The sequence below is a fragment of the Aquila chrysaetos genome, chromosome 3 (genome assembly GCF_900496995.4).
Source record: "Aquila chrysaetos chrysaetos chromosome 3, bAquChr1.4, whole genome shotgun sequence".
Lineage (NCBI taxonomy): Eukaryota > Metazoa > Chordata > Aves > Accipitriformes > Accipitridae > Aquila > Aquila chrysaetos.
The window spans coordinates 34,781,705-34,794,374 of NC_044006.1; the positions used below are offsets into that span (position 1 = coordinate 34,781,705).

The window sequence follows — 12,670 nt, forward strand, 5'->3', positions numbered from 1 at the left end:
GCTATAATATCATGAGAGAGCTTCTTATGGAGAAAGTACTTGTGAGCATGCTTTCTCTTTTTTTCTTTTTCCTGACAGCAAGACAGAGCTGGGTGAACTGTGCATATCACCATGACCTTTACAGAACTGCTGATCTTACACTGTTTAATGACCAGGTTTTATTCTTGTATGAGCTTATATCTTTTATTGGCCCTTTTAATACAGGCTTAGCAGGTGCTGGAGAAGTAACTTTGCATTTATTTTTTTCTTTGGAAATACTTCAGAAAGTTTTTTGCAGCATAGAGATAAACTGTTTGGGGTTTTTTTCTTTTCTTTTTTAGGTTCTGTTGATTTATTTAGATATATTTAGCAATGCTGCTCTAATTTTTCTAATGTGACTTTTTTCTCATGCTCATCTAATGCATAGTGCAGTTAGTGGTGCATTTATTATAACTTATTTTTGAGTCATCATGTACCTATCCAATACAGAAGTCATCACACTTTTCTTAGGAAATGTCTATCATACAGTTCTGTAGACTGTGAGATTTGAAACTTTTTAAAATACGCAATAAAAGGAATATTTAGTAAGGAGAGGCAACAGACTGATGTTTACTAATAGAGTTAACTGTTAAAATTATTTTGTATCAACTCATACCTGAGATTTGATAAATGCATGTTTTCTTCATTTTTTTTCCTCTTCTATAAATTTGTTACAATTTTTGCAGTTTTGTTTTTTTTAATTTAACTGTGTGGTTTTGTAGAATAACTATTATGGGAGAAAATGGAGAGCTATTTAGAATGAAATATGTACAGACTTTTCCTTTCAGATTGACTGACAATAGCATCATGTTATCTCTTAGAAATCATAGTGGCTTGTTTATTTTGTGAAGAAAAGGTGCTTTTGGTTTCAAGAGTAGTGCCTCTTTCCAAAAGCAGAAATGTCCTTTAAGAGGTAGGGTGAAATCTCAAAATACCAACAGCTTTTTGTTTTCTGACTGTCTATGCTATGTCTTTTTGAAGTGATCTTATGCTAAACTTAGAGCAATGTAAATATTTTATTATTATATTTCCTTCATATGAGGCTCTAAAATTCTGAGTGAATTGGTGTTTAGTGGCATTTAAATTTCAGTTTATGTAAATCTGTCCATTTATTTGAAAGTTATGTCTGTCTGAAGTTGGTTTTGTTTCCATATTGTTGGGCGAGATGACAATGGTGATTTGAATAGTGTTTCTTGTAGAGCTGAAACGACTGCACTTTTTTGTGGTCGTGGCACTGTAATACGGTATGTGGATATTATTAATACTTTATGTTAATAGAGATAATGGAAGATAAAAATAAAGTATATAAAAAGTGAATATTGTGGTGATTTTCCCTTCACAGGCTGTTAAGCTTCCAGTACAGAGAAGCGTGTTTCATGATAATTTTATTTATTTTTAATAACTGAAGCAAAAAGTTTAAAAATCACACAATTCCTTCTGAATATCCTACTTCATTTAAGCCTGTGTACGGTGTGTTGCCACTTCATCTCCAAAGTGTTACATCATCAGATCTGTTTAAAGGGATGAGCTGAGAGGAAGGTGTCTTATTTGGGTACCTGTCTCTCAGAAGTAGACTTCTGTTTTATAGGCAGTTTCTTGTCATTTAGTATGCAGTAAGATTAGTCAAAAATCAGATCTTTCTGAAATGGTTATCTCTTGTGTAGAAATTTTGAAAAACGTGTATTACAAGCCCCTTTGAATTATATGGAATTATATGCTTATCTTCTAAATAGCATCCAGTGCTGGCTTAGAGACCAGCATCAGAAAACCAGAGTTGAATAATCTTGTAAACTAAATGAGATCTTTCAAGTAAAAAGATGTTAGTGTAACTGGTCCTCTTAGTAGGTACAGGTTAAGTGTGTACCTGAATTTATAAAATAGTATTTGTGTATGTCGAGTCTTATTTGAAGGTCTTGCTCTTTTGGAAGCTCATGAAGGCAGTAAGTTTTAGTTAGCAAAATGCAGAATAAATATGATGTTGTATTCTGATGTCTCCCGTTTTCCCTTATTGCCGTCTCCTGGTGGAACTGATGTGTGCAAGAAATAGGGAATGTATGATGCTCAAGTTTAGGAGCTATAGGAAAGTGTGGGGCTAAAGATGTATTTTATGTACAAGGTCACACAATCTGCTGCTTCTTCAAGAGATAATGATAAGCTGTGACAATTCTTTAGTGACATTTGAGTCTAGTGTTCAGAGAAAAGGAGATGTGTTGCCTTGAGAAGGCAAGCTCTTGGAATTTGATGAGATGGGTGAGAAGACTTGCAGGGCCCTTGGTAAAACAGGGAGAGAAAAGCTATGTTCATCTTAGAAGACAAAATGAGCAATTGCTTCAGTCAGTTAATGCAGTTTGAATGATGTAGTGCTTTTGGTCAAGGTCACCTTGTGCCTGGAGTGATATTATTCTTACAATTAAAAGGAATCAAATCTTTTTTCCAAGGCTCTTTCTGCTTAAGTATGAGGCAAAGCAACAGGCAAGGGAAGCTTAGCCTACGTGTTTTGTTAGAATACGTCAAACAGTATACAAGGCATCTGTTCGCCTCCTGAAGATAACCATTAGAAGGACTTCAGTTTTGGTTTGTAGTTTGCTTGTCTTTTTTCACTGTTGCAACTCCATTGCTGTCTGTTTAGTATAAACAAGCTGTCGCAGTTTTTTATCATGTTGTCTAACTGGCTTGAAGCAAATTGAGACAAATGTGGTAACAGCACCATTGTTTAGCTATAGCTGTGCTACAGCTCTTCATAATGCTGCAGTCCATGTAGCTTTTCCATTGCTAGCACGGTGAGAGAAAGTTGACCATATAGATAAGCTCCAGGGCAGTTGATCCCTTTACCTCTTAGTATTGCTAAATAAATGGAAGTCTACTTTGAATTTAAATAGCAAATACACAGTAGAGTCAGTGACTGTGGCTGTGGGTTTTTCCTCCACTGATGCCTGTCTTTCCTGCGATGTTCGGGTGGTCAGGTCAGTTTTCTATTGAAATGGCTTTTTCCTACAATACAAACTGTCTTCATTATGCTCATTTCTTTCATTCCATCCCATCATTTCTGTTGGTTCATTAGCTAATCATCAGGAACCTAAGGATTTGTTCAAGGGGAAAAAATAAAAATAAAAATCTGCTTTTGGTAGAAGTAGCATCAGTAGGTTTTTTTTAAGGTGGGGGAGAAACATTATCAGATGCTGTATAGCATTTGTTAGTATTGCATATAAATGCAAGGAATCTTGATCTTCATAACTAAAGAATGAGCTGTGTCTTTTTCTGTTTGGTTGGGTTTGGGTTTTTTGGGGTGCGTGTTTGTTTGTTTGTTTGTTTTTAAATCAAACCCCTGAACTTGTTCCTGCTAACTATTAACATTAAGGAAAATGCTGTTGGGGCTTTTCCCTTAAGGCCTGGAGTTCAAGAAAGTATATGGAGTTTTTTAAAGGTGGTATTTTCTTATTGAATATTTTTCTGTGCCTAAATGATACGTGTTGTAATGAAAACTCAACCTAATGGTTACTTTGCATTTGTCATTCAGGTGGATTTGCCTAGTGTTTTAGGGTGATGCTTTTCTTATGGTCAGATTATTGTCAGTTTCCTCCATGCATGTTTAGGCAGATCGTTATTGAGTAGATTTTTCGTTCTCACCATAATTGCAGTCAAGAATTACTGTAATTCTTGTTCAGCAGGATGTTTTCTACTGTGACTAAGTAAAGAATAGCTACTCATGCAGCCTCTTTAAGGACTAAGGCAAGTGTACCTTAAGATTCCATTTTAAAGTTTGGGAAAAGTATAAATATTTGCATTCAAGAATGAAGGAAATTTGACCCTTGTGCTCAGGAGCCACAGTAGTTAGTTGATTTCTTGCAACTATAATCTCTTACTGCTCAATGCTGACTTGGAAAAACTCTAATTCCTTTGTAGTTCAAATATTTGGTACCAGCTAAATTCTAGGATGGTGTTAAGCATTAATAAAAATTAATTTGGGAGTTCATAAATCTGATGTATACTCAAAACATTTTTATCAAGTAACAGTGAAAGACGCTTCTTTTCTAAGCAGTGTATTTTCAATGTATAATAGGTTTCAAGATTTTTCTGCAACATTAAGATAGTTCCTAATTATTCAGTCTTGTCGTACTTAGACAGAAACACCCTGCAGTATTATTTCGGAAGGTTTTCAGACTTGAGACTCTTGATGAATTTGTCTTTGTGAAATTTTGCACTCTTATCTGTCTTTTTAACAGCTGTCATGGAGGAGTTGGTAGAGGATGACATCTGTATTTTGAACCATGAAAAAGCAGACAATGCTCATAAGAGAGATGGGGAGATTCCTGTTTCATCTTACAGTGGAGATGAGTCTGTTGCCTCACACTTCGCACTTGTCACTGCATATGAAGATATCAAGAAACGGCTAAAGGAGACAGAGAAGGAGAACTCCTTCTTAAAAAAAAGAGTGAGAATTCTAGAAGAGAAGGTAAGAAAAAAAGTTGAATTACCAGCTTCTGGTAGCAGCTACTTTTTTGCTCCTGTCTGGATGGCGGAACACGTTGTTAAGTGTTTAAAATATGTACTTAAAATAATTTCCAAGTTAAAAAGTTTTGGTAAATTGTTCTATTTGTTTAAGTGAAACACAGATTGTTCCTCTGGTAGTCTAGTTACATCATACTGGGATTTTTGATTCTTACTGGGCATGTATATGACACAATGCAGTAGTGCACTGCAAAGACACTGGCTGTGATTCCAAAAGAGGTGTAGTTGCATTGGATCGTTACTGTATTTCATCTACCTCTTTATGGTGTTTAACTTGGGCACATTTCACAGTGTTGTTGAATAGTGAGGTGCCAGGTCTTTAAACTGTCAGAATCCAGGGATTGTCTATCAAAAGAATCTCGTTGGCTCAACAAACCACAATGATAAGGAAAAATTGGTTGTTAAGGATATCTGGCTAGGTCTAGCTAATAGCAGTCTCAAACATGAAATACAAAGTTGCAATGCTTAACATAGAGGTGTTAGCTAGCTATTTTTTGATGCAGCAATTCTAAAACTTAAAGGAGTCTAGGAATTTGTTTTGTATGCAGTTTCTCATGGCCTTAGTTTAGTGAAATTCATTAAAGCTAGAAATTGGCCATGGTGCAGGCTTTTTTCCCTGAGTAAAGAATGCTATGTATATCCATCATTCAGTAGTGAAGTGTCTTTGTACTGCAGAAGGTCTTAACTTTGATAGATTACTTTCATATTAATATAAGATGGAAGGAGAGATCCTAGAGTTAGAGCTGAGACATTTATTAGGACTTAGTCTTAAGTATATGCTACTAACTCTTAAAAGCTTACAAAGTATATATTATTTTGTGGCATTGGAACGAAGAGCTTGAGTCACACTCGGTACAATTTTGAAACACTTATTCAGGAATTCTTAGTGACTAGTTTGACAGGATTGACCTTCTGTCAAAAGGCAAAACTTTCTCAGCACTTTCTTTATATAGGGTCCTGAGGAAAGTAATGGGGATAGGAACAGAGCTCTAGACTGAATATTCTCTGAATCATGCTGAGTGTAACATTGTCCTGGTTTTGACGAGGATAGAGTTAACTTTCTTCCTAGTAGCTGGTATAGTGTTATGTTTTGGGTTCAGTATGAGAAGAATGTTGATAACACTGATGTTTTCAGTTGTTGCCAAGTAGTGGTTAGACTAAGTCAGGGATTTTTCAGCTTCTCATGCCCAGCCAGCAAGAAGGCTGGAGGGGCACAAGAAGTTGGGAGGGGACACAGCCAGGACAGCTGACCCAAACTGGCCAAAGGGGTGTTCCATACCATGTGATGTCATGCCCAGTATATAAACTGGGGGGAGTTGGGCTGGAGGTGGGATCACTGCTCAGGAACTAACTGGGCATCGGTCGGAGGGTGGTGAGCAATTGCATTGTGCATCACTTGTTTTGTATATTCCAACTCTTTTATAATTATTATTGTCATTTTATTATTGTTACTATTATCATTATTAGTTTCTTCCTTTCTGTTCTATTAAACTGTTCTTATCTCAACCCACAAGTTTTACACTTTTTCCCCAATTCTCTCCCCCATCCCACTGGGGGGGCTGGGGGGGTGGATGGGTGGGTGGGGGTGTGTGTGAGTGAGCAGCTGCGTGGTGCTTAGTTGCTGGCTGGGGTTAAACCACGACAAACATCTTTTATGTGGTTACTCAAAATCATAATAAACAGGACTTGACCTTGACGATCCCTTTTAGTCTTGTGTCTTTTGGTTTGGCCTGGTTCAGCTTAATTGTCTTGAAGATGATACTTTGTTTTCCATAGAGAAGACTTGTTTTAATATATGAATACCATAGAAATGTTTCTATGAGAGAGGGGCATTGAGAGGGCCTAGACTGTTACTTAACAGAGCTGACTTTCAGTCTTTGTTAATGGCTAGTATACCTGTATGATAAAAAATACACGGGGAGTTACCTCTTTTGAGTTTTAAATTTCAAAGTGTATGGAAACTTCCAGAAAGTTTGGTAAGGCTTATGTTCTATCAGAATGGCTTTATTTGGGGGAGGAAAATTTAAAAGACAAAACTTAAAATGAGTAGTACACATACTTTGAGGGTCAATACAAAAAGCAAGGGCAGAAGCTTCCTATCTTTATGGCTTGTTTTCCCGTACTTTCTTTCAAGCGAACACCTAAATGAGGAGATATTTAAGGTAGATACATAACTGTTGACTTTTATTTTTTTTTTGTGTGTGTGTGTCTCTTAATTTTTAAGAAAATATATATAAATCTGTCGCAAATATCTACACTGGATGTGTTTAAATGCCTCAATAATTTAAAGCAAGTGTGCAGGGTAAACAGAATGAAAAGGATAATGCAATACTTAGTACAAGAACTTTCTATGTGAATGGATGTAATTTGATGTAAGACTTCCCGCTGTCTTATTAAAAATACTGAATATATTTTAACTCTGCCCCCCTCTTTCTGACAATCTAGTTAGTGGTGCTTATTCCCCCTTGCTTTTCTCTTGCCTTAGCAGGCAATGAGATAGTGGTGACTTGGAAGTTAATAGTTATTTGTAAAATAATTCTGCTTTGGCTTTTCTCACATAAAAAACACATTACACTGAAAAAAAAGTCTTTGTTTAAATTATGAGTCATTAAAAAAGTTATGTTTGGTTTCCTCTGAATTTTCTATATGTTGTGTCTTTATACGCTTAAAACTCTTTTCCAAAAAGCAGTTTGCACATCTTCAGAGCCTGGAAAAAATATGATTATGCGATTGCCAGTGTGAGTAACCATGACTTGTGGATGGTTTTTAAATACTCATAGTAGTAAACTAGTGAGCATTAAGTGTGGTTAGAGATTGCAGAATTCGTAGACAGCCTTTGTTTCACTTTTGTAAAAAATCTTGGTCCGTATCAATGTATTTGATTAATTTATTTTCTAAACTAAAAAAAAATGATGTTAGTTTAAGTTGCAGGCTGTACTATTGCACTTTTTAAATTTTGCAGTTCTCAATATAACATACAAAACTTCTTACTTCTCTGTTAAACTTTAGCTGCTTGGCTCCCGACTGGAAGAGGAATGCGGTTCAGTTGGACGTGAACAAGTAAATAAGGCTTACCAAGCCTATCGAGAGGCCTGCATTGACCGAGATAATCTGAAAAGCAAACTGGATAAAATGGTATGCCTTTTTAAGTAATGACTTAAATGCATGTTATATAAGTACTGCATAGTTAGTAAATGCCTACTGTAGAATGAATTTTATTTGCTGAAGATCCGTGGTGTTTGTTTTTGTAGCGTTGCTACATATCAAGGTGCCGTGATTAGATCACTGGTCGGCCCGGACCAGGGAAGAGACAGATAACACACACAGTGTGAGCGTCAACTTCCTCTTTTATTGCGCAGTTAATTCCTTTTATACTAACAACGGTAGGTGGGATCACAGATACGTCATAGGGAGGCGACGACTAGCCTTCTACCTTTCCGTGACATCGCAAGATCTTCCGAACGCCGTACCGTACATCTCCCCCTCCCCATGTCTAGTTAGCTTCTATTGTTATAAACAGTTACCACTTCTATCACCTTATAACGGGGTTTCTTCTGCTAAGGGTGTGTAAGGAACATAAGCATATGCAAGCATGGTTTGCTGGACTAGTCTATTTAACAAGTTTCTAATAAATGCTGAGATACAGGGGATGAGCATACAAATAATCACTAACATACATAGACCTCCTGAAGTGAGTCTATCATGTCGTTCACAGTCAAGTTCATCGGTGGTATGCTGATGTTAAAGCTTACTGTCTGGGGCGTCCAGATTTCCGCCTGTGAGCGATTTCGACTCTTCTGTTGACACTTGTTCGTACACAACGTTTTCAGCTCCGTCTTTGACAGCCGGATCCCATAAAGACACGTATTGATGGGCTCTGAGAGGGATGTCATCCGAATACACATCGGGCCCCCCAATTGGTTTTGCATCCACTGCCAGAAATTCGTAGCAGATACCCAAGACGTCACAAGCCAGGAAAGGATGACAGCGATCTGTAAAGAAAAACACTCAAACACTACGAGGTTAGGGCAGGACGAACCATACGACTAGGGACCCATTTCAGTAGCCCTTCAGGCGTCTGTACACAGGCGTACCCCCGCCCGAGGCAGCACAGCTCAAACGGCCCGTCCCATTGGCGTGTCTGGGGATCACGCACACGGACCAACGGGTAGGGGCCTTTCTCTTCCGTACTCATAAAATGTCGTTGCGCCGCTGTCTGGTCCAGGTCCCCCTGAATTGTCTGATTTAATGAAGTTAACGCAGTTAACAGGAGACGCTGTGTACGGAGAACAGGTGAGTTATCCTGTAACCAGGAGGGCTCCGCCTGCTCCCCCTCCCTAAGCTGATCTAGGAGGGTCTTTAAGGTTCGATGTGCTCGTTCTACAATGGCCTGGCCGGTGCTGTTATAAGGAATGCCATGTACAAGGTAAGGCGTTCAACAGTATACCGGCTATCTCCGTAGAAGAGGCTAGCGTCCGTTCCCCTGCAACTAAGAGCTTACATGCATTTAGCTATTTTACTATTGGTTGCACACATTATTCACGCACTGTCCACGTGCCTAGTTACACTTAATGATTGGTTATATCAACACTGTACACGTGCATAAACATAAAACATAATTGGTTATACTAACTAAAACATACAAGACTTGTCTCAGTCTAATTGGTCAAGATAAACTGCCGAATTGAGGTTGTTTGTGCCAAGGTCTCTTTATCATGGAATGTGCACCTGTGTTTTTCTAATTGGTATCTATCTTTTTTTTTTTTTTTTTTTCTTCTTGTTTATTCTGTTCAAGGCCTTCTAAAGGCGTCTGGAATGCTCTTGTGACCGTTAGCTAAATATGTTCCCACAACAGTTTTATCACTCCTTTAGGTTTTTAAAGTACATGACAATACTTTATGTAGGAATAATGGCCTTAAGTATCTCAATTTTATTGCTGGGCTTGGGTAATGCTAAAAAAAAAAAAATCAAAGCAATAGTTTTCTTGGTTTGTTTTTTTAAAAAACCCAAAACCTCAGAATTGTCAGATATGATAGAAAAAAGCTTCACAAATGGCTTCCCCCTTCCCCTGAAAACAGATGAAAGAAAGTGCAGAATCCTTGAAAACCCTGAATGAACAGTTGCAGTCTAAAGAAGTAGAGCTGTTACAGCTAAGAACTGAAGTGGAAACTCAACAAGGTATGTATGTGGTTACTTCATCTTAATGTATGTTGACTAGTCTTAGTGGTTATATTATGATCTCGGGGCATGAAGAGGTTTAACCCTATATAGTGGCTAGGTAAGACAGGAGTATACTGCAGTGAGGTACCTTGAGCTTGCATATGTGTTCATTCTTGTAAATGGTGGCAGGCATGTTTTGTTATCATAGATGAGGAGGTCCATGGTAGAGATCTGAGGCTGTCGTGTTCTTCCACTGTGGGTTATTTAATCGTTTGAGAAACGTGCACAACCTGACAGTTTATAGGCTAGTCATGTACATCTCTGGACACCACTGTCGTGGTTTAAGCCCAGCCGGCAACAAAGCACCACGAGACCGCTCGCTCACTCCTCCCCTGCGGTGGGATGGGGAGGAGAAAATATAAAGAAAAGCTCATGGGTCAAGACAAGGACAGGGAGGGATCATTGACCACTTATGGTCACGGGCAAAAAACAAACTCAACTTGGGGAAAAAAAACCAAAATCAATTTAATTTGTTAACAATCAAATCAAAACAGGATAATGACAGGTAAAACCAAACCTTAGAAGACCTTCCCCCCACCCGTCCCTCCTTCCCGGCTCAACTCCACTCCTGGTTCTCTCTACCTCCTCCCCCCAGCGGTGCAGGGGGATGGGGAATGGGGGTTGGGGTCAGTTCATCACACGTTGTCTCTGCTGCTCCTTCCTCCTCAGGGGGAGGATGACTCACTCTTCCCCTGCTCCAGCGTGGGGTCTCTCCCATGGGAGACAGTCCTCCACAAACTTCTCCAGCATGAGTCCTTCCCACAGACTGCAGCCCTTCAGTCAGACTGCTCCAGCGTGGGCTTTCCCATGGAGTCACGGCCATCTTCGGGGGCATCCCCCCGCTCCGGCGTGGGGTCCTCCCCGGGCTGCAGGTGGGCATCTGCTCCCCCGCTCCCCTCCACGGGCTGGGGGGGACAGCCTGCCGTCTCACCATGGGCTGCGGGGGCATCCCCTCCTCCCCAGCTCCTCCTCCCCTCCTTCTGCACTGACCTTGCTGTCTGCACAGGGGTTTCTCTCACTTTCCAGTCCCCCTACTCGCTGCCAGTTCCCCTTCTTAAATCTGTTCTCCCAGAGGCACTGCCACCGTCACTGATGGGCTCAGCCTTGGCCAGAGGTGGGTCCGACTTGGAGCAGGGAAGGTTCTTAGCAGCTTCTCACAGGAGCCGCCCCTGCAGCCCCCCCCCCCCCCCCCCCCAAAAAAAAACCCCTGCCACACAAACCCAAAACACCCACCACCTTTTCCTCAGAGTGAGATGGGGGCATAGTTGTTCAAGTATCAAACACTATACGGTCAATACCACTTTCCCTGGTACCTGTAGATGATCTGATATATTGCTTTGTTTCACTATTGGGATATGACAGGTACAGGAGGATGTTGCATAGCAATAGCTGCAGTCGGCAACAGCTATTTAAAGGGCTGGGAGGTGAGAAAAGGTAGAAAGATGCTGGTTGTAGAGAGCCTGGTGGAAAGGGGAAAGAGAAACAAGCAGTGTACCCTGGGAATTCCAAAAGCCCAAATCCAGCTTCTGTTACTGCCATTGTAAAGACTGCTGTGTAGATGATAGGTATGTAAAATAAAACACCATGGAAGAAAAAAACCAATGTACTGTTACAAGAAAAGAGAATAAGAAAATGCCGTCTCTGTAGAGTTAGAGGTATGGACTGGACTTCAGACTCTGTACAAATGCAGTCATTTGAAGGGTGCTCATAAGTATTGCTGTGCTTGAATTGGATTACTTTCCAAGAGGACCTCAAGCATGTAATGCGCTACTTCAGTTGCACAAGTTTTTAAACCTAGAAGAACAAACCACATGTAGTAGTAGTATCATTGTTGAGGACATCATGGTTTAAGGAGGTAGGAAGTGCAGTGTTTATAAAGCGAGCTCTGAAAATGTGGTGATTTCAAGCCTTACTTAGTAATCAATTTTACTGATAACTGGGCTTCTGAGTACCTTGTTTAAGAAAAATCAGTGTAGCTTAAGCTTGTTTAAATTGTTAAATCTGGAAGTGAGTGTACTGTGCAGTTGAAGACTTGGGGGTTTTCTTCCTGTCATATTCTTTCTTTTCTTGCTGTCTAACTAGCCTTCTACTACTGATTTGATGCTACGATTGTCTTAGGTTGCTTCTTAATAGACACCATGTGAATTTCTTCTATCTAATAAGAAGCCTTAAGTAACTTCTAGAATTTACCCTTTTGTTTTGATTGTATCTTTTGTAGTTCTGTTTGGAACTTCTTCATATTAAACTTGGGAAAAACTTAGGGTGAATTATGTAATGATATAAATCTGAGGGAGGAAAAGGCTCATGTTTTCAAAGCATGTAAGAAGTATGCAAGTTGGTATATATATCATGCATGTTTGCCATTAACAGATTTTTGTATTTCCAGTGCCTTTTTATGCTGTTACTTCAGTTTTCTTTATGTAAAATCTCCAGTGCATTCTTGGAAAGTAGGGCTCTGTACTTTAAACTCAGAAAATAGACTTCTCTGCCAACAACTTTACCAGTGTTACTATTTCTCTGTTGTCATAGACTGCAGTTTCTTCAGAACATACAGGATAATTTTTTGTAGGGCATGGGCTGGTTAAAGTGAAACCTTACATATTGAGTTACATTTCTTGAACTGAGACTGTAATCTGATTGTCTTGTTTATCTTCTTACAGTGATGAAAAATCTGAATTGTACTCAGTCCAGCTGGGAAATAGAGAAGCTGAGCAGTGACCTGAAGGTGCATAGTCTGGAACAGGAGCTAGAAAAGCTCAAGCAAGAGTGCAACAGTCTCAGAAAGGAGTTGCAAAAATCCAAGCAGAAGGTACCTTTATTTTTAAGGAATTTTTGTATTAATAGATGTGTCTGTGTTATAGCATTATTTTTAAACCCTTGTTCAAGCAAAATAAAGGCTAAACAAAGAGATAAAAATTGAGTG

The 12,670-nt window shown here is 39.3% G+C and overlaps 1 protein-coding gene across 6 annotated transcripts in view; it reads left to right on the forward strand.

The window, feature by feature from the left end:
* The window catches only part of AZI2 (5-azacytidine induced 2), a 28,188-nt gene that overhangs the window by 5,954 nt on the left and 9,564 nt on the right, over window positions 1–12,670 (forward strand). For 3 of the 6 annotated variants that reach the window (XM_030007967.2, XM_030007966.2, XM_030007963.2), the window contains exons 2-5: window positions 4,242–4,471; window positions 7,537–7,662; window positions 9,606–9,705; window positions 12,408–12,556. In XM_030007967.2, coding sequence (XP_029863827.1) covers window positions 4,247–4,471; window positions 7,537–7,662; window positions 9,606–9,705; window positions 12,408–12,556 — 600 coding nt within the window. In that variant the 5' untranslated portion in view covers window positions 4,242–4,246. Of the gene's footprint in view, window positions 1–2,724; window positions 3,748–4,241; window positions 4,472–7,536; window positions 7,663–9,605; window positions 9,706–12,407; window positions 12,557–12,670 lie in introns of those variants that run through there. The other 3 variants (XM_041122179.1, XM_041122180.1, XM_030007964.2) reach the window with 3 other exon arrangements.